The sequence below is a fragment of the Ciconia boyciana genome, chromosome 5 (genome assembly GCF_034638445.1).
Source record: "Ciconia boyciana chromosome 5, ASM3463844v1, whole genome shotgun sequence".
Classification (NCBI taxonomy): Eukaryota; Metazoa; Chordata; class Aves; order Ciconiiformes; family Ciconiidae; genus Ciconia; species Ciconia boyciana.
The window spans coordinates 2,746,251-2,765,716 of NC_132938.1; the positions used below are offsets into that span (position 1 = coordinate 2,746,251).

At 44.6% G+C, this 19,466-nt stretch overlaps 1 protein-coding gene across 2 annotated transcripts in view; it reads right to left on the minus strand.

Moving 5' to 3' along the window:
• Positions 1 to 18,380, minus strand: part of ATRN (attractin) — a 160,772-nt gene extending 142,392 nt beyond the window's left edge. For both annotated transcript variants that reach the window (XM_072861201.1, XM_072861202.1), the window contains exon 1: positions 17,967 to 18,380. In XM_072861201.1, coding sequence (XP_072717302.1) covers positions 17,967 to 18,301 — 335 coding nt within the window. In that variant the 5' untranslated portion in view covers positions 18,302 to 18,380. The remainder of the gene's footprint in view (positions 1 to 17,966) is intronic.
• Between the last annotated feature and the right edge of the window lie 1,086 nt (positions 18,381 to 19,466).

Sequence of the window (19,466 nt, forward strand, 5' to 3'; positions counted from 1 at the left end):
TAACTCTTTACTTAGGGGGTGTGTTTCTCATCTCAGCAAGTTTAACAAGCAGAGTCGGAAGCATCCGACAATTCTCAAACCATGAAATGGCATTCCCCAGGAAATAAGTCCATTTAAATTTTAGCTGTAAAATTAAGGCACGCTAACTGCTCACCATTAGTTAAATCTTACAGGTGAGAAAGCAGCAGCTGCCCTAGGTACAGCACGCCCTAGCACTGCCACCCATTTCAAATGAAGGTTAATGGGCAACAACACCACAAAAGCACTAAGGATCAGCAGCACTTAAACCTTTGCCATCAACTACATAACAAATTACATAATGATTTTATTTTTTTTCTTCCTCCTCTCCTAAATGACTGTCTGAAAGGGCAGGTATTTTAAAGACAGAAAAAGTGAGAACTGATAAATATAGAATGCTCAGCATTTTTAAGAGCTGGGCCATTAATTTAAAAGCTTAACTTGAGCCACCTTTTTTCTGCTATGTGTGGTCAACGGTTTTAATGCAGAATCCAAAAGCGTTTCATGAACAGCAAACATCTAAAATCCTTAAAAGCAGACAGTGCTCTTCAGCCAAAAACAATTATTAAACTAACCCATCTGACGCAGGAAGGGACCTTTCACAGCCACCCCTTTTAACATCAGAAAGCAAACAGGACATTTTTACAGAGTTCATACAAAGTTTGAGAGTTAAACATAGCAGAGTTTGCTGTTGCCTCCGAACCCAAACAAATTTAGTTACTATTTGCATGGCAGGTTTACTACCTCTGCGAGACAGAGGATTTCATACTGCTAATGTTGGTTGGCATAATAATAAGTAATTCACGCATGGTGAGCAGGTAGTAAAAGTCACAGCTGATTCGTTTATTACATGTTTGGTTCAGAGCTGTCTTTTGCCCATGATCCTCACCACTCTATTTTGAAGTGAAAAGCAGACGTTTTCCCATGGGTCCTCGTCCTCTTTTCTCTGGAGACAGAATTATTTCTACATGAGCAGTGCTGTGACTTGTCAACAAGCATATATTGCTCTGCCAAACGAGCCTTGATACTCCAAAGCCTCTTCCGGCCACTAATTTGCTGAAGAGCATCTAGTATCCTGCCTAACCTAGTCACATTTCCACATTTACCAAACACGGGTGCGCGGGCAAGAGGAGAGTTTAATGAAAGTCTCAGTGTAGTGAAGCGTTACATAAAAATGAGATGTTAGTGCAAAACCACTGCAAGGTTACTAACAATATCATTTCAGAATTGGATTAAAAATAATCACTTTTTGACCCAAAGAGGAAGGTTGCAACAAATGAAAAGTCATTTATGTAAATAAATCTAGGGGAAAAAAAAAGAAAAAAAAAAAGAGTAATTTGCAAATACGCCTTACTGAAATTTTACATAAACACTCTAACAGATATAATCGCTGTTGCACAGGTTCCACCATTCCTCGCCAGTAATATAACTTCCCACGTGAGATTGTATTTGAATTTTCCAAATCACTGCAAGCTAAAATGGTTGAAATCAATGTTTCAATCCTATAAGCACTTAAGCATGTAAACTTTATCACATGAACAGTGACTACGTGTGCTGTTGGGTCCGTCACGCAAGCAACCAAAGCTGGGAAAACAGTTTCCAGCAGAAAGCTGGAAAGATAAAACCTTGCACCTCAAAAAAAACCAAAACACCCCAAACATTACGGCATTGCAAGCAATGAAAAAAATTGGACTTCCTGCAAATTAATTTTATATACAGCAGTGCTCTTGTGAGGCCCCTGAAAGGTCAGGCTTCCTCCAACAGCAGGTTTGGGGTTCACTTCAGCTGGGGATGGAAAGCACAGGCGGGTGAGAACACCCAGCCTGCTCTGCTGTCAGAAGTTCACCATGCCGAACCATAAGATAAACACATTATTTTGCTTTAATTGTTTCCATTTGAGGCTGTTGTTCTATATTAAGAGTGTCACAGGCTTTTATATAACTTTTCACATAGTTAAAATTTAAAATAAGAATATTTTTTCCATTTGGGAAAAATACTGACATCGTAACAATTAGGGAACAAAGTATCTGTATATGCTCCTAGTCTAAACTGTGAGCTGGAGAGCAATGTGAAAAAAAAAAAAAAAACAACTTCTAAAACAATTAAATAGGTTTTAAAAGGGAAGACTGCATGACAAGAGGTTCTGCAATTACTGGCTTACTAGCGAGCAATGCACAGGCTCACCGAATGACTGGTGTCGAAGTGAATCAAACTCTCCGGATTAAACGTTGGGACTTGTTTCATTTAAAAAAAAAAAAAACAAAACAAAACCACACATTATTTGTTCCATTTTTCCAAATCACAAGACGAGTTACAGGCTTGGCAAAGTGCACCTTCAGTAATTGCAATAATAGTTTATGCTTAGCACCCGTGAAGCATTGTTGAATGAACGCTACCTGTTTCTTATGCTGGTAAGAAATAGCTGCGGGCAAGAGCATTTGCTAATCAATAGACATAAAGAACTTAAGCATAAATGACAATCAGACCCCCTAAAAATGAGCGCGGAAGAATCCTCTTTGCTAACAGGTGATTAAAAGAAAAAACATCTCATCAGAGGGTGATGATACTACCCAGGAGATGCTCTTACCAGTGCTTTGAACCTTAATATCATTTTCCCTCCTTCTCTTCACTGCCTTTTTACTTTGTCTTTTGAAATGCATCATGCTGACAAATAACAACCATTCAAAGACCAATTACCGTTTCTGGGTCTTTTTTGTGTAACTTCATCCTAACAGGCTGCTTCTGTAAATCACCGCGAGCCTAACGCCGCATTGCACAATGCTGTTTCATCCCCATTCTGTCATTTTATGCACCCTGCTTTTCCAGGTTGATAGTGTGATCTCCGTACCCAAGCTCCCCAATGACATCATAAGTGATGTAATCAGTGCACATCTGTGCACTCTACCCAGGTCATGAATGAAAATATTAAATCAGGTTCCAGCTCCAATTTCTTACCAAACAAATACTCCCCTTTTAAACTCCACCTGTATAACACCTCACCAACTGCTGTCCTTCGATACCCATCCTTTGAGAAGGAGCTTGATCAATTTGATGTCAACAGAAATGACAGAATGGCAGATAAACTTGGTCGCCAGCTTACTCCAGTTTTCCTGGCTACCCCACCAAAGGTGAAAAGTTCTTCGTACGTCACGCAGCGTCGTCCAGCTTCTCTATCTCAGTAATACTCCGGGTGACATTGAATCAAACGGGCTTCCAAAGTCCAGATAGCATTTATCTGTTACAGATGCCTTCATCCTAAACGATGCTTAAAAAACATCCCCCCCACACATATATCATTAGCACTCTTGCCAAAGATATATTTTGTTTAAAATCACATCACTTACAAATGGCAAACCTATCTGGCAATTTCTGTCTGTCTCCAATCATTCTTTCCTTTAACGGGCTCTAAAGCCCCATTTGCTCTCAAGGTCAGATCGATGGGTCTGTAGATATACAGATCACCTTTCCCACAACTTTTTTTTTTTTTAAATAGGCACTGCACATCACTATTCCACAGTCCAAAGACTCAACTAATGTTACTTTCTATGACCGGCTCTTCACCCTCACTATTTTTAAAACTGCTCTTAAAAGATTATGAGTACACCTGCCCAAGGGCAAAATTCCATTATAATTACATGGAGAAAAGATTTTTTAAAGTGAATTAAGGATATGGAGGATATAACACAACTTCCGAAAATCTAACCAAAGCATTAAGATAAAAAGAGTAGCAATGAAAAAGGCAGAAAATTTGATTTGAACCAGTGAACGTGAATCCCATCGACACAAATAATCAAGACAACGTACAACATGGACTATTTTAGGGGGAACACAATCCAAATGTTATGACTAGGACTCCTACATACTCCCTCAGTACAAATAAGTAATACGATATGTGTCCATATGTACCATGTTCTCATTTCCAGCGCTCAGGATGAGCTCTGCAGTTTAACAATCAGCTTGGGAAAGGACTCTTCATTCTCCAAAAACCTGGTGTGGGAAACAGCTCTCTAAGACCAGTTTTAGATTGACAGCTAAGACTCTGATTTGCATCAGAAGCCTGACAAGACCCCAGCCTCAGTCTACAAGGACTGCAAAGTACCTACTTGTACTGAATCAATTAGGCATCAAAGCAGTTAACCAGTTCATAAATCAATCCTGTAATTCTACCCTGCATTAATTCACGTGGAGAGGGAAGCGTGCTACACCCTTCTGAATTGAAACTTCGTTGAAAACACGGGGAAGAAGTCATGGTACAAACCGCAACTGTGGGGAAAAAAAACAAAAAAAACCCAAACAAACCCCAAAACCAGACCAAGTGATGCACAGCGATTTCCCTTCCCCATTTTCAATCCTGTTGCAACTTGCTGCCATGAGTTTGCTGTTGATATCACCAGGAAGCAAAGAGAGCAGAGAAGCACGCTGTAGACTCTTTGGCTTCACCTGCACATGCTGAGCTCCTGCAGAAAGTTTTCTGAAGATGACCTGGAATACGGCTGAAGGCGGCCTATGGACTTCATCTAATTTTAGCCACCTAAAACACCTATGTTAGCATGGCCATCTCCCATGCAGTCTATGGATAGTGTTCCTCAAAAGGCAACTCATAACGACATCTTACTTACATTTTTAGATGCCATGCAGGGTTTAGTTTCAAAATACCACACATAAAAACTTTGGGTTTCATTTACTCTACATGTAAGTGAACGTCTCAAACAGTATCAGTGCCAGCAAATGTGTCTTTAAGATACTTTATTGTGTAATCAGCAAGACCTTTGCTCACAAGATTAGGATGAGATGATATATATAATGTGAAGTGTATTATGTATCTAAACTACTTTGGACAACTATTTCACATTGCTGAGCTGGTTTTCTTTCCTCCTTAGCTCCATCACTTAAACAGGATCTTATATATTAAGGAACATCAGGTGACCTGCACAATAATTATTTTAATTCCACTCCTAGGTAATTGTACAGCTTTACCTACACTACAAGTGTTTTACACATAAGAGGCACAAGAGGTAACTGCCAAAAGAAGAACATCCCATAAGAAAATTTAGAAACTTACCACTCCTACTATTTTCACTCCACGCAGAAGTTACAGCAACACAAGACTAGTTAGGGCCAAATGTTTCCAGAGCTTGTTTTTAAAGACTTTGCCTGTATATTCAAGAGCTAATAATGAACATGTACGACCAAGAGAAAAAGCTTATAAAAAGACTCTTAGCTACAAAGTGCTTTCCACTCTAAGTCATTAGCAGAAAGGAGAACCTCTGTCAAAATGCCAGACAGTCACTGTAGATAGAGAGATATATATGTGTGTGTGTGTATATTTAACCCCATTAAAATTATAGCTATCAGGGGGGTTTTATTTAATTGGAGATTAAAGGGAAAGCAACTTGTGCCAAGTCACAGTCCTGACCTGCTGTAAATCTCCGAAAGGGCTTCCGACACTCAGTCTGTTCATTAGGCACAGCACCATGTTACTCATATCACGTGTAAATTAGGAGAACTTAAGTTTCCACAATACTTTCTGGTCTCAAAATGAGTGGCTTTTTTTCTTCAGATATGTCAAAGATACCATTCATAGTGGTTTATCTCCTCCAGTGGAGATGGATAGTGGCCTTCATCCAGCTACTCTCAATTTTTCAGTGTGAATTTGTTGCTTCTGGCCACACCATTCACAAAACCATTACGCTACAAGACACTACCGGAATCAGCAGCTCCAGCTGTGTCTACAGCATCCTCTAAGTCTTCCTAAACCTGAACAGTGAGATTTCCTTCAGTGGATGACAGGAGTTCACTTATTTACTGACCTTGCTACAGAAAAGCAAGACAGCCTTGATGCCCAAAGATGACCCCGCAAAGCCTAGCCATGAAGGGCTCAGGCTTTTGCAAATTTGCTGATGTCCGTGACTCCATTCTAACTTTAAATCAATAGGAAATGTATAAAAAAACTAAAGGGTAAACAGAAATCAATGGACACATACACAGTTGTCTCGTACAGAATTTCTTCTTCAAATCCACAGGTAAAAGCAAGAAATCCTTTTCTAAGAGCTGCCTTCTCCTGTTCTCCAGCCTCAATAGAGGAAAAATAAATCTCTTTTTCAGGTAATGCTACAGAATCAGGGTCTACAGAGGAGAGGGGGAAGCTCACTGCATACAACCATTTCCAAACTGCAGCGGGTCTGTAAAGCAACAGGGCAGAACATCCTTCCCTCCTCCTCGCACATGGTATAAAGAGAAGCTCTCAAATCCTTCTTCAAGAGATCACAGAAACGCAGCTGCTTCCTAGAAGGCTGCATAAAGCCTACACGTAGAGAAAGATCTACGGACTGAGGAGGAACACAAAGGTTAGAAGAAGATGGGAATGGCAGAAGTATTTGGATCACGGCAGTTGTGCATGCCCCGAGTCCCATGGCACAGCCTATGTTTTTAGCCCAGTAGCTATGTTTTTACCCCAAAATAAGATGCATGAAGTTACATCAGCCTTACAAAAAAGGGAAAACCTGCCTTCACCTTCCCTGAGAGAACCTCCAGCCCAGCCATAGTGACTTGGCTCTGGAGGATGCTCCTTGTTCTCCTCCACAGCAGGTCTGCGGGCCAGCATCACCAGCAGTCCACCTCCTGCAAGATCTCACCAGCTTTGGTGAACCTCATGGTAAAATAAGGCTCACCACGGTTCACTGCTTGAGGAGGCCTGGTATACAATTTTACAGGGTAAGCCACTATACCTTCATGTCTGCACTCACGTTTCACCATGTTTCCGTCCTAGCTGCCTTGATATGCTGAAAGATCTGTGGGTTTTAGGAGGCTGGGAGTACAGCAAAGGATGTTTTCTTCAGCACGATGTCTCATCTCATGCATACTCTCATACATACACCTCTTGTACTGAAAACAAGCAAACCTCAGGCACAAAAGATATTCTGATGCCTTGACCAACTTTGATCAGATATCGCGGTTTTCACGTAGTGATTTTTTTCTTTTAATTCCACGTGACAAATTTCTGTCAGCACTGAATAGCGCTGAAATTAAGATCGCATTTAAACTTCATCACTTTTAACACACAATATCCTTTTTCATAAGCCTCAGTGCGGATGATTTAGGCATATTTATAGTAACATTAACCACATTTCTTCTGTAGGACAGTATTATTCTCAGAATAGGCAAGTTGGATACCGGTTGCCATGCAAAACTGCCATTAAAGTATGGCTTCTAAACCCCCAAATTCCTATGTAAAATAGCATCATCATCAGAACATCTTTAAAACACATAAATAACTTGTCCTTGTTTCATAGATAGGGAAACCAAGAAGATTAGTCAAAGAACCATACTTCTATTTGATTCCTAAAGTTGAGTGATCATTTATTCTCAAGGGAATCACGCCCGATGAATGCTAAGGCTACACAGCAAACTTTTTCAAAGTAAGACACAGATAAACTGATATGGTGGTACTTAAAGTTTTGACAGAACTGAAGGTGGGGGGGGGAAGCAACAGTGGCTGTGATACCATCCCTTCTCTTTCAGAGGAGACACTCCCACAACTTATAGCAATAAAAAACCTGAGTATCTTTGCTTAAAAAGACATTACCAGGAAACATGGACAAAGAAGAAAAGCTGCTCTCTACCTCCAAGCTCCCAGAACACATCGCACATCCTTTCCAGCCAGCATTAAGCAAGGGGAACACACATTTTCTTATCCATAAGCCTTGTTACAGCTCACAGTAGCCAAAGCCCTGCAGAGATTTCTATTTGTGCAGCCATCCACCCTTCCTCCACCCTCAGGCTGGCACAAGCACACTGTTACAGCTCTCCCTCGCCCATTTAGCTCTGGTTCAAGCCCTAAGTCCCGACACGGCCACGTCTGCCAGCCGAGGATGTGCGCAGCTGCCCAGCGACAGGGCTCAAGAGCAGAACTGGAGAACAGAAACCAACCCGCTTCGCTCTCAACTTCAGACACGTTTCAGAAGAAATGACTTGCGCTTTTTATAAAACCAACCAGCGTGCCAACCTTGGTCAGCTCTTCATTTAGGCATTCCCTTCACCTTTTCAGGACTGAAGTCCCCTTACCTCCTTTTTATTCTTCCTTAGGCGCCGTTAGAAAAAAGTTGCAGGCTACAAAGTCTTTTCCAGCTGGATCACACATTCCTGTTTTCCACCAGAAATCCGAATCCCCATCCTTCCACATTCAAACACCAAACCTGCATAGAAATTGTTACTATGCCATTCACATTAGGGAATTATGCACGTATTGAGACAACATTTGCCTGCTGTCCCAGAAATCTTCAACAGTTCGGGTTAGTGAGAATAGCTGCAAATGATCCAAGAATTACTATTAACGTTATTATGTTTTACATAGCTCTGAGTTTTCTTTGGGCTCACCATATAAATTCAGATAAAACAAGTTAATAGAATATCAGCGATATCCACTAGAAATTAAAAAAACTAAAAAGACTTCCAGCAACATTAGAATGGATGTTTTAGAAAAAATGTGCATAGGCGGGAAGTTCTGTTTTTGACTTTGAACCACTTCAACACCTCCTCAAAATGATTCATACTCCAAAAGTTGAACAAGGGCATATTTAAACACCCGTTACCATTCCCAAAATGAAAAACACTGACTTCAAAGAATCGCTGCAACCTGTGCTTGTGAGAAATAGACACTGACTGACCCAAATCTAAAGATCTGCCTGTTATATGTTTGAATGCAATAAATCAATCAGTTAACAAAAGTGCACTAACATATTGTCAAGCAAGCAGGCAGCAACTATAAATAAATGCATCTGGAAATACAGTGTGTATCTTGTACAACAATAAATTTAGTTCCAAATTTTTTGACAAAAATAAAAGCAACTGACCATACAATTATGCCTGTTCCTAATCTCTATTTGAAAAAAATAAAAATCACAGAACCATCAGTGACCTCAAAAGTAATTATTTCCCAATATATTATTTGGAATTCAATACTTTTCTTCCAGCAGACGAGCAACTTCGATGTCTGCTCACAATTCGGATACAGGAGAATATTTTTCTTCTAGCAGCACAGAAGTCCCTGATGGGAAATAAGGTCGGAGTTTTCCCTGATTTTTTTCTTGTAACACTGACCTGCACAGTCAGCATTTCAGTCCCACGCTACTTTGTATCTCAGGTCTTGCGATGGCTAGAATTTTTTTTTCTTGGCATTGCCTTTGCTGATTCCACACAAGATCAAAGTATGTAACAGAGGCAGACATTGGAGATACTAAGCTCTGAAATCGCTATAAAATTCATGTGACACCCTCCCCTCTGCATTAATAGGGTATCAGTCATGTAAATTAATCATTAAACAGGCAGGTGCACAACTTTGGCAGGAAACATACTGCACATTGCTACAAAAAACCTTCACAAAGCCATCTTGAAAAGTTTATTTCAGAAGAACTCAAACATGTTCTCGATCGTAACAAGCAATGAAATCCAAAAACTGTGCAAAGGGTGAACCTCAATCATAGATTTTTCTCCGGATAAGACAATTACATTCAAAATATCTGGCAACAGCGCCACAATACCAACACTTACAGCATTACAAAACTGTGAAAGGAAGGATATAATGACACATGCACAAAGACGTTGGGGGAAAACCACTCAATACACAGCTATACATTATATCAGCATCAACTCGCCAAAGCTAAATGCACTGGCGGGGTAATTTTTTTCTCGTAGCAATACTAACGACTGAGAAACAGCAGGGATGAAAACTACCGCAGCTTTAAAAGCAGAGTAATTGAAGACATAGGTATTCCTTCATGTCACAATGGAGTAACATGAAATCCAACCTAAATTTTCTGAATGGAAAAATAGCTCTCACCTTCTGTATTTGAGTTCATAAAAGGAGTTTACAAAAAAATGCTAATTCATCTGTGCCAAGCTTCTTATACTTTGAGTAGACAAGCACCACCTTGGAGACGGTTATTAAATTTTCATGCAAGACGAACACTGACTAATAAGAAAGTCTTCAAAAGGGTGTTCTCCTAACATAGCCTTCCTTATTTTGTGTCCTTTCAGATTACAGAAACTAGCAAAGAAAAAAACAAGGTTCTAAAAAACAGGAAATAGAAAGAGAAGACAAATAATGGAAAAACTGTGATTTTTCACAGCTGCGTTCGTACATCCTGCATTAGTCTCTACAGAAAGCTGAGTGGCACTGGCTAATGGTAGAAAGACGTTATAGATAGTTTTCCCCCATAACAGGACATGCAACGCTCTGTACCCACACGAAGCAACGACCCTTATTTGAATTTTTGTGACAAGCAATAGGCACGTCCCAGATGAGTGTTGTGTACAGCAACACTATTTCTTCTGCAGCTATGAGCTCACCATGCATGACGGGGGAAAAAAAAAAGGTAGTTTACACGTTGGAAAACCCTTGGTTCAAAAGCCCAGACCACCTCCGCTACCATGATCTCCCTTACCCCAGCTTAATTCCACTTCTGCATTTTCAGAGAACTGAAAATTCTGAATCTGATGATACTGCAGGAGATTTGTTTTACCAAATTAGGCCACAACCATTACGGGGGACATTAACTAGATCCTGGGGCGTCCTAGAAGTATTTCATACAACCTGATGTAGAGATCAGCTGCCCTTCTTTAGCAAGAATATTACTCAGACAATCAGTAAAACATTTAAATTCTTCTTTGTCATGCGAGATGTGCTAAGGCTATTATCAGCCCAAAACATTGAGTCCATTTTCTTGAAAACATTATTCTAAAAATCCTCCGCTATTCTGATGTACCAAATTTAGCTTATCAGATTTGCACGTGAAGATTGTTCTGTGTGCAATTAAGGTCTCTTACCAACCCTGACGATTTCACAACTTGCAATCAGGACAGAGCCCTTCCGTTTTGAGAATCCCAAGGACTTCATGTTCTATAAGCCAAAACCACGCCCTGAATCGTATGCATGCCGCACATCCACTGGAACCCTCGCCGCAACCTGCATCTCTATCAAATAAATATTTATTTTAAGCAAAGGGAGGGAAGGGCATTAGTGACAGTCTCAAGTAGACTCTAAAGGAACTCCATGTGGATCAGTCGCAAACAAAGCAAGGGAGCAAAACTAGGAAACGAAAAGCAAACATCATTACTGGTTCAGTGTTTCAGTGACTAAATGAGTATTTGACTCAAAGCCATGCACAAAAGCAAATTATCATCTCTGTTCCGTGCTGTAAAATTGATTATCAAATTTTCCAGCCCTGCTTTCAAGACACAGCACATGGCCATACAAGAACAAAGTACTGCAATAAAATTGTTGCGATCCTTCTCAGGGTGAATTCCAGTTTGTAGCGGCTCACTCCTCCTCCACCAAAACCACTTTACCTACAAACCCACATAATTCTCAGCCCCCATCTCCTGCATTTTTTACTATATCTTTTCACTATGCTTTAGAAGATGTGATTTAAGAGCTCCTAAAGAACTACTGGCTGAGAACATTTTGAGTGCAGGGGAAAAAGCAAAGCTCCACCAGGTCAAGAAGCTAATTCCAAGCACTGTGCTTGGAACGTCAAATTGGAAAAAAATTCAAGAAAAACGGCTGTTTAAGAAAAGAGCACCCAAGGGTATCATAAATTAATGCAATAATACAACAGTTTGATCAGCAGCAGCATTATCTCAATATATAGAGGATTTTCAGCATGGATCTTCATTGCCACTTATGTTAGGCGCAGTAAGCTCATGGTTTTAAATTTGATTGCTCACAAAAGCTTCAGAGGAACAAGCCAGGAAAGCAAAATCCGTCACATGCATTCCAAATGTTATTTAACTTTATCAGAACTCACGATAAAAGTATTGCTGGTCCTAGTGCTTTTGAAAGCTTAGGGGAAAAAAAAAAAAAGCCGTTTCTGTGAAAACAGTGCTAACCTCAGTCATTTGTTGATATTTCAATAGAAGTCATTTATGTTACATGTATATTGACTAAGATGGTAACGAACACCCAGTTGGACATGAGCTTATTTTGGATCCATAATGAAAGAAGCAACTGAGACTGTTAAATAATGGAAAAATCCAGAGCAGTGTCAGACAACTTCTGCTGAAGTGACTCAGGCAGCTATTCCCTGATATTCAAACAGACACAGAGAAATGAGACAGAAATGTCTTTCGTGTTGACCACTGCAGAAAAGGAAGCATTTGCAATCAAGTCTGAGGCAGTGACATGTTCCTGGAATCGGCAGGTACATTATCCTCTACCTGCACCGTTCCCGGAGGTCTCAGTGCTCAGACGTGCTTAGCAGGAAAACAGCAGTTGGACTCTACTTACTCCTCTCTCTCACAGGTTGAAACCATGAGCTGTTCAATAATTGCAATAACTAATGCTCCAACGGTGAAGATGTTTGATGTGCATGAAGCAGAGGTGACAGGAAGGATCTAGCGTGCATTGCATTGTCTTACTGTTCTGCATTTTCCGCTATTGACTCCTTGCTATAAAGCAGACTGAAAAGTAATGATAAGAAGTGAGCTTATTGCAAACATTAACAAAACCTCACGCAAGTCAAATATTTATGCTGGCCATTCAGTGCAAGGCAAAAAGTGTAGAACATCTCAGGTATTTCAAAAATATTGAATTATCTCATGGATGAATTTTTGTTCTTAAAACTGCCCTAGTAAAATATCAGACTGTCCAATAAAACAGCAAAAGTAACAACAAAACAGTGAGAATTAGGATGAAATGTTAGCCACGAGCTTCTCTCTCAGTGAACAGGCCATTTAAATACATGTATAGACTGAAAGAACTATAGATATGCATATGCAGACAGATATACACACACACCTCCTAGCAAAATTATAAATCCAGAGTTGGAAATAATGCCTCCAAGAACTAAATAAAAGCATATAAAGGTTCTTTTTTCCCCAGTGTATTCTTTAAAATTGATAATGCTTAAGTATTTCCTACTTGAAGAGCTTATTCTTTTATTACCAGTGCACAACATTTGAGCGAGCCTTTCACACAGCAACATGGAAGAGAAAATCATTTTAAAGACGATAATGTACTAATGAAAAGAGAGAAACAGAATGGGGATCAAGCACAAATGCAGCACCCAAACCTAATTTGAGCACTTAAACTGATTTGATTCAAATTGCCAACATCCTTAGATCTATTAAGTAGATTCCTGACTTTCCTAAAGCTTTAAACTGCATCAGGTAGTTTTTTAAAGACAATGGTTTTGTATACTAGCTTTTGACTGCAAGTTCCCATTTATTTAAGAATGAGAACTGTGATAGTTCTTTGCCAGCTAGCAACTCTCTCAGGTTATGATTTACCCAAATCTTCTAGAGATAAAATTCCTCTTCACTGTAATATTCTTTGGCCAAGGACACTGTATTGCCACCGACTCCTTAATAATGTTCAATCAGCAGCCCATAACTGCCTCCATTAAATTAATAAAAAGGTAGTTTAAAAGATACACTCTAATCTCTTTTTTTTTCTTTTCCAACTGTCACGTTGCATTGCTAAGCAGTTCTTAGCATTTTCCATCTCCCACCTCAAAAAAAAAAAAAAAAAAGAAAGTATTACCATGAAAGGAGAACCAGTGCCTTTACACACAAAAACCAGTTTTCTGGAATCATTTGGTATTTCATTATATAGTCAAAAACATAGTCTGTTCATATTTTCAGCTACAATCATACATCAAATTGCCCATCAGTGTGCCTATATACACAATCCGCATACAATTACTGTTCCAGAAGCCAAGCACTATCCTGAATTTGTTAATCCAATCCTCTACAATCTCTGGCCAATAAATCTATGTAAAATAGCAGTCATTTCTTAACCTGTGCTTTACCTTCCTCGGCAGCCCTTGTCCGTCTGCTAATCAGGCAGCCGGCTGGAATAATTCAATTCAAGCAGGACAAGAGGTTGTGTCAGTGAGCTACAGAAAGTGCTTTGAAGAGTCTGTGGTCTCAAAGCTTGCAGCATCCTTTTGACTGTACGCCACCCAATGCTGGCAAGTTCACCCTCGAGTTTGGTGCTCCTGAGCTCCCACCACTCAAAAAGGTTCTCTCCAGCACGCTGCTGCAGCTCTGTGACCGGGAGATTTCTCATCCCTCCCAGCAGACGGCCATAGTCCTCTCCTGCCCACGTTACAGCAGCTTGAAGCCACTGGCCTGCAACAGACTCCAGCCAGCACAGAAGCCCACTGGAGGTTTGTACAGAAATAGAAAACACAAGCGCATCAGGCACGTCCTATATGTTCTATTTCAGCTTCCTTTCAAACCGAGATCTTTATCTTTAAAGAATTCAAGTGGCTGGTTCCACAGCTTAAAAAAAGAAAGTCACCTGAAGTCCTGCATAACTCAATCTTCTACCCCCACAAGAGCAGCACTGATCTGTGCAGAGGTCAGTGTTTTCTCAGAAGCCATTCCTACAACCAGGAACGATCACCAATGAAACCACATGCAGGTACACCTCTACTATGCCTCTTTCTTTTTAAGAAGTCACAGCACACCACACACGCTTAAAAAAAAAAAACCACACATCCGCATTAGAACAGTAACACACTGCACATCATCTCCCCTTTTGCAGTTTGGGTGAAACAAGAAAGAAAATGGTCCACCCTGGGTTTATTACCTTTATTTCTAACTGCAGTCTAAATAAAGAGACTTTCCCAATGCAGAAGGCAAGTAGAATATAAGCGGACTGCAACATAAAGCTACGATGTCTGTTCTTCACTGCTAACACGGGGAGATGCAAGGGATTAGTAGGTCAGTGAAGCCCAAGTTGTATCATGACAACCCCAGAGTCCAACATAAACAAAAAAAGTCAAGGCCACAAATATAGTCATCATATACATCTAGATAAAGACAGGGAGATGAACATGCCAAATTTAATTACATCTCTCAGTCAAGCAGATAAGCTTGTGGAATATACCACACTTACAAAATAATTTCCACCTGCCCTTCTACTTCCCATTCGTACCTACAGCATCTAATAACACGTCAAGTCTTTTAAAGCCGAGCTCTTGACAACCATGCACCAAAAAAAGAAAAAAAACCACAAAACCCCTGCAGTGTCATTTCTGACAGGAGACAGAGCGAACTCAAGGCATGTGAAAGTTGTGACTGCAAAGCTCTAAACGTTGCTAAAAACACTTGTTTGCACTTTTCTCAGAGCTCAAAGTTTAAAAACATTACTGAAAACTTCAACTCACTAATAAATAAACAAACAAACAGCTAAATAAAACACCTAGAGAGAAAAACATGCTTTATATTTTCAGTCAAAGTTTTAGACTGAAACTTAGTGAAAAAGAAACAAGCAGCTTTATGAAAACAGATCAGAGGCTAAAAAAAAAAAAAAAAGACCATTAGCAGTGGCTATATATCAATTCTTTTTTTACTCAGCAGCACCAGTTTTGCCATTCCTAATAGAAGATTCTGCCTTTATTCAAATCTAGTCCCCTTAAAATGACCAACATCCTAAAGCGCTCGAGGAAAGTAATGGGTAAGCAGCTCTTCACAATGCTCCCTCTCAAATAGAAAAATAATTCTCATCATGACAGTGGCAAAAAACATTAAAAAGGAAGCTTTCGACTTCCAGGGCTTGCCTAGCCTGGCATCATTTCCACACAAAACCCCTTTCAAATTAGCTGCATCACACACCACATCTACAGACTGTCAAAAAATACAAATAAAAAAATAGAAACCTCAACTCCTAAAGCACACAGAGTGTTTTTCTTCCATGAGTTCAGCTTACAAAGCCAGCTCCCCTTCCCCCAAATCTACAGGGAGCATTATCGAAGGGTGGTTGATACTTTCCATACGGAGCTCCCCGAGAAAGCAATTGCTGCCTAGAATAACCATCCTTTTCTTCATTTCCTTCTTTTCCAAGAATCAGCCCTGCCCAGGGACTTCACCTAACGCATGCAGACAGACACACACGCTGGCTCTCTCACTGCCACAGCTGATAAAACCAAAGCAGGTAACCATCTTACAGACCCCCCTTCAGCTGAAAACAGAAGTTTATATAGAGAAGCCAGGGTGGATTTCCAGCCTCTTCCCATGAAGATTTCCAATTTCTCATCCTATGGGATAGCCTTTAGACACACAACCCAACTGAGCATCCCATCACCACCAGAACTGGCCTCGGCACTGCAGGCAATGCGCTTGCCAGCATCGCGCAGCCCAAAGATGACCTTCCTCCTGTGCAGACAGCCCTCACCCCCGCACACGCACACACGCACATAGCCTGGACAACCACAGAGCTGGGGGTTTTCCATCCCCCTGCCCAGAACCACCCTTTAGGCTTTTTTCTCAAAAAAAAAAAAAAAAAAAAGGACCCTGTTCAGAGGCAGGACCCTCACACCACCCCCTGTCCTGTTCGATCCCCTCCAACTGCCCAGCTCCGGCCTTGTCCCCCAGCAAAGCCGGGAGCTTCCTTCCACCAGGCTGTTATTCCCACTGTCCCTCCCCAAGGGCCAGCACCACTCCTGCACGCACTCCTCTGCCCCAAGAGCTGAGCCTCCCCACATGCCAGGTACCCCCTTTAAGATGCCGCTCCTCTCCCCCACACACACCTCTCCTGAACTCACCCTTAACCAAAACCAACACCTCTTTATGCCATCTGCCAAGATGAGCTTGCTTAAACCCCCCCAAAGACCCCTATTGCCTCCACCCAGCCCTAACGCCCGCTTGCACGCCCTTCCTCTCCCACTCTAATCTGCTCCCAGCCAGATCCAATCCCCCATCGGCAAGTCAGTCTTTCTCCCGTATCTGCCCCTGCCCAGGAACTGGCCCCATACCCGTGCTGCCCTCCACCCACGCTGCTCCATCTGCCTCCAACACCAGCCACCTCCACGCACAAAACCAGCCCGCGTTCACCCACCATCCTTCAAACTTCTACTTGTACAGCCCCCAAACCTACCCCTGCTGCCTCCCAAATATGTCTCCCTACCTAATCCCACCCCAGCTTTACTTTCTCTCCAGACCTACTACGACGTAAACCCAGTTACTCGCATTCACACCCCATCACCCCTCAGCCCCGTCCAGTCCATTGCACCCAGACCCACACCCACCCAGACCCACACCCCTGCTCCTACACAGCCACAGCCCCTCAGACTCACAACTGGTCCCCAGTTACCCCCGTGCAACCCCGGTGACCAACACCCAAAATGCTGTCCCCTCAGAGGGGCCTCTTTGAGGTACAAACACCCTGCACCCACCAACCGCTGCTTCCGCGCCAAGTGCTGCTCGGCGGGGCACCCGACACCCACTCCCCGTCGCTCCCAGACCTCCTCCACGCAGCCCCAACCGCTTACACCCCCAAACCTGGCCTTGTGCACTCTCGCACCCACGCTGCCGTCACCCCTCGTCATGCCCCGAGCCTGCCCCCTCACAGCCACATGCACCCTCCCCCTCCGCACCCAAACCCCTGTTGTCCCCTCGCCTGGCTCCTACCAGCCCCCTACAGCCCCCTGGATCAGCCCCTCGCGCCCACACCGCTGTGCCCTCAGAGTTGTCCCCGTGCAAACTCAACCAGGGACGCCCAGCCCCCTGTTGTCCCCTCCGCACGCTCCTACCCACCCCTTACACCTGCACCCTTATCGTCACCCGCATCTGCCCCTCGCACCCACGGGCCCCCGCCCTCACGCTCGCCCCTGGGCGGCCTCAGCCCCGGGGGCTCCCACCCCTTTTGAGGCCCCGAACCCCAAACCTTCTCACACCCTCCTCCCTGCTGTGTCCCCTCGGGCAGCCCGAGCCAGGGCCACCAAGCCCCTGTTGTCCCCCCTCCTGCCCCGCTCCCCACGCCCACACCCCTATGTCCTCCCGCACCTGCCGCTCGGCCCCACCCGCCCTCCGGTGCCCCCAGACCGGCTCCCGCCCTCTCCCCTCCCGCACCCCACACCGGCCCCTCACACCCACGGCCATATTGTCCCTAAACGTCCCCGACCGGCGACACCCACAGCCCCCCCCCGCCCCTTCAGGGGACTCACCTGAAGCGTCCCCCGCAGTGCTGGCACTGGTCGCCCACCCAGCCGGGCTGGCACTCGCACTGCCCGCTGGCCGGCTGGCACCGCCCGCCGTTGGCGCACGGCTTGTCGCATTCCTTCGCCGCCGCCGCCACCTCCTCGGCGGCGGCGGCGGCGGGCCCCAACCCCGGCACCGCCGGCATCAACAACAGCAGCAGCGCCAACAGCAGCCGCCGCGGCGGCCTCCCGCTCCGCCAGACCGGGCCCCGCCGCGCCGCGCGCTCCCGCGCCATCTGCCGCCGACGACGCCGCCGACTCCGGGAGGGGCGGGCGGGGGGCGGCGGGACAACGCGGACCATCCGCCGCGGCGCCTCCCGGGACGGTGGCCGGCGAGGGGGCTTCCGCCGCTCCCGTACGGTGGCCGCGAGGTGGGGGAAGGTTGGGGGGGGGGGGACGCGCCGGGACGAGCGCGCAGCAGCCAGGCGGCGCCGCCGGGCCGCGGCCGATGACGTCACCCACACGCCGGCCACTGGCGGCGGGGTTCCCCCCTCCTCCTCCTCCTCCTCCTCCCTCCTCCTCCTCCTCCTCCTCCTCCTCCTCCTCCTCCTCCTCCACCGCCGCCGCCGCCGCCGCCGCCGCCAGCGAGTGGGGCGGCGGGGAGCGGGCAGAGCGGCCCCGCGGCGGGCACCTCTGTCGCCCCAGGAGCATAGAGCGGGGTGTTGCCCCCCCCGCACCCCCGTCCCCGGCTGTCCCCCGCCCCGGTCCGGGCGGAGACCCCTCAGAGGCGGGGTTGACACCCCCCCCCCACGGCAGGGCCCCAGGCACCCCCACAACTCTGCCCCTCAAATAGCCGCGGGGAGCGGGGAGGCCGCGGGAGGGTGGCACTGAGGGGTGCGGGAGGCCTCGAGGCTGAAGGGGCGGGAAAAGAAGAAAACCAAGCCGAGTTGGGGGGGGGGGTTAAATTATCGCTTCGTTTGCTGCAGGGTCTTCTACCCGTGGCCATGCGGCTGTCTGCAGACACCGCCAGCTCCTCATGCTGGGGGTTTCAGAGAGGAGAGAGAGGTGTGTGCCATCCACGGGGATCTCCACACACGGCTGAGGCGGCGATGACCCTGCGGAGAGGGGGACGGCCACATTTACGGGATGGCGAGGCTTTGGTTTGCTGCAGAGATTGGGGCAGTGGTAAGGGATGCTGTGCTGTGCGGCTGGAAGCGGAGCAGTTAAAGCTGGAGTTGTTCGTGCTCAGGTTATGCTTTGGGGTTTTCCAAGGGACAGTTTGGTTAGTGCTGAGATCTGCCGTCATTGGGTCTGGCTTAAGCAAAACAAGAAGTCTCCTGTTCATGCGAGAATTGCAGTGGCACAAAAAACCGAGCTCACCAGCGTGGGACGTTTGTCATCACTTGGTAGTAAAGGTTTCCTGCTTAAAATTGGGAAGATGCGTGTGTCTTATTTAATTATGTAAGCAAGAAAACGGGGATCTGCAAAAAGGGATACCTTCCTACCCTGGAAAACAAGTTAAGCTAA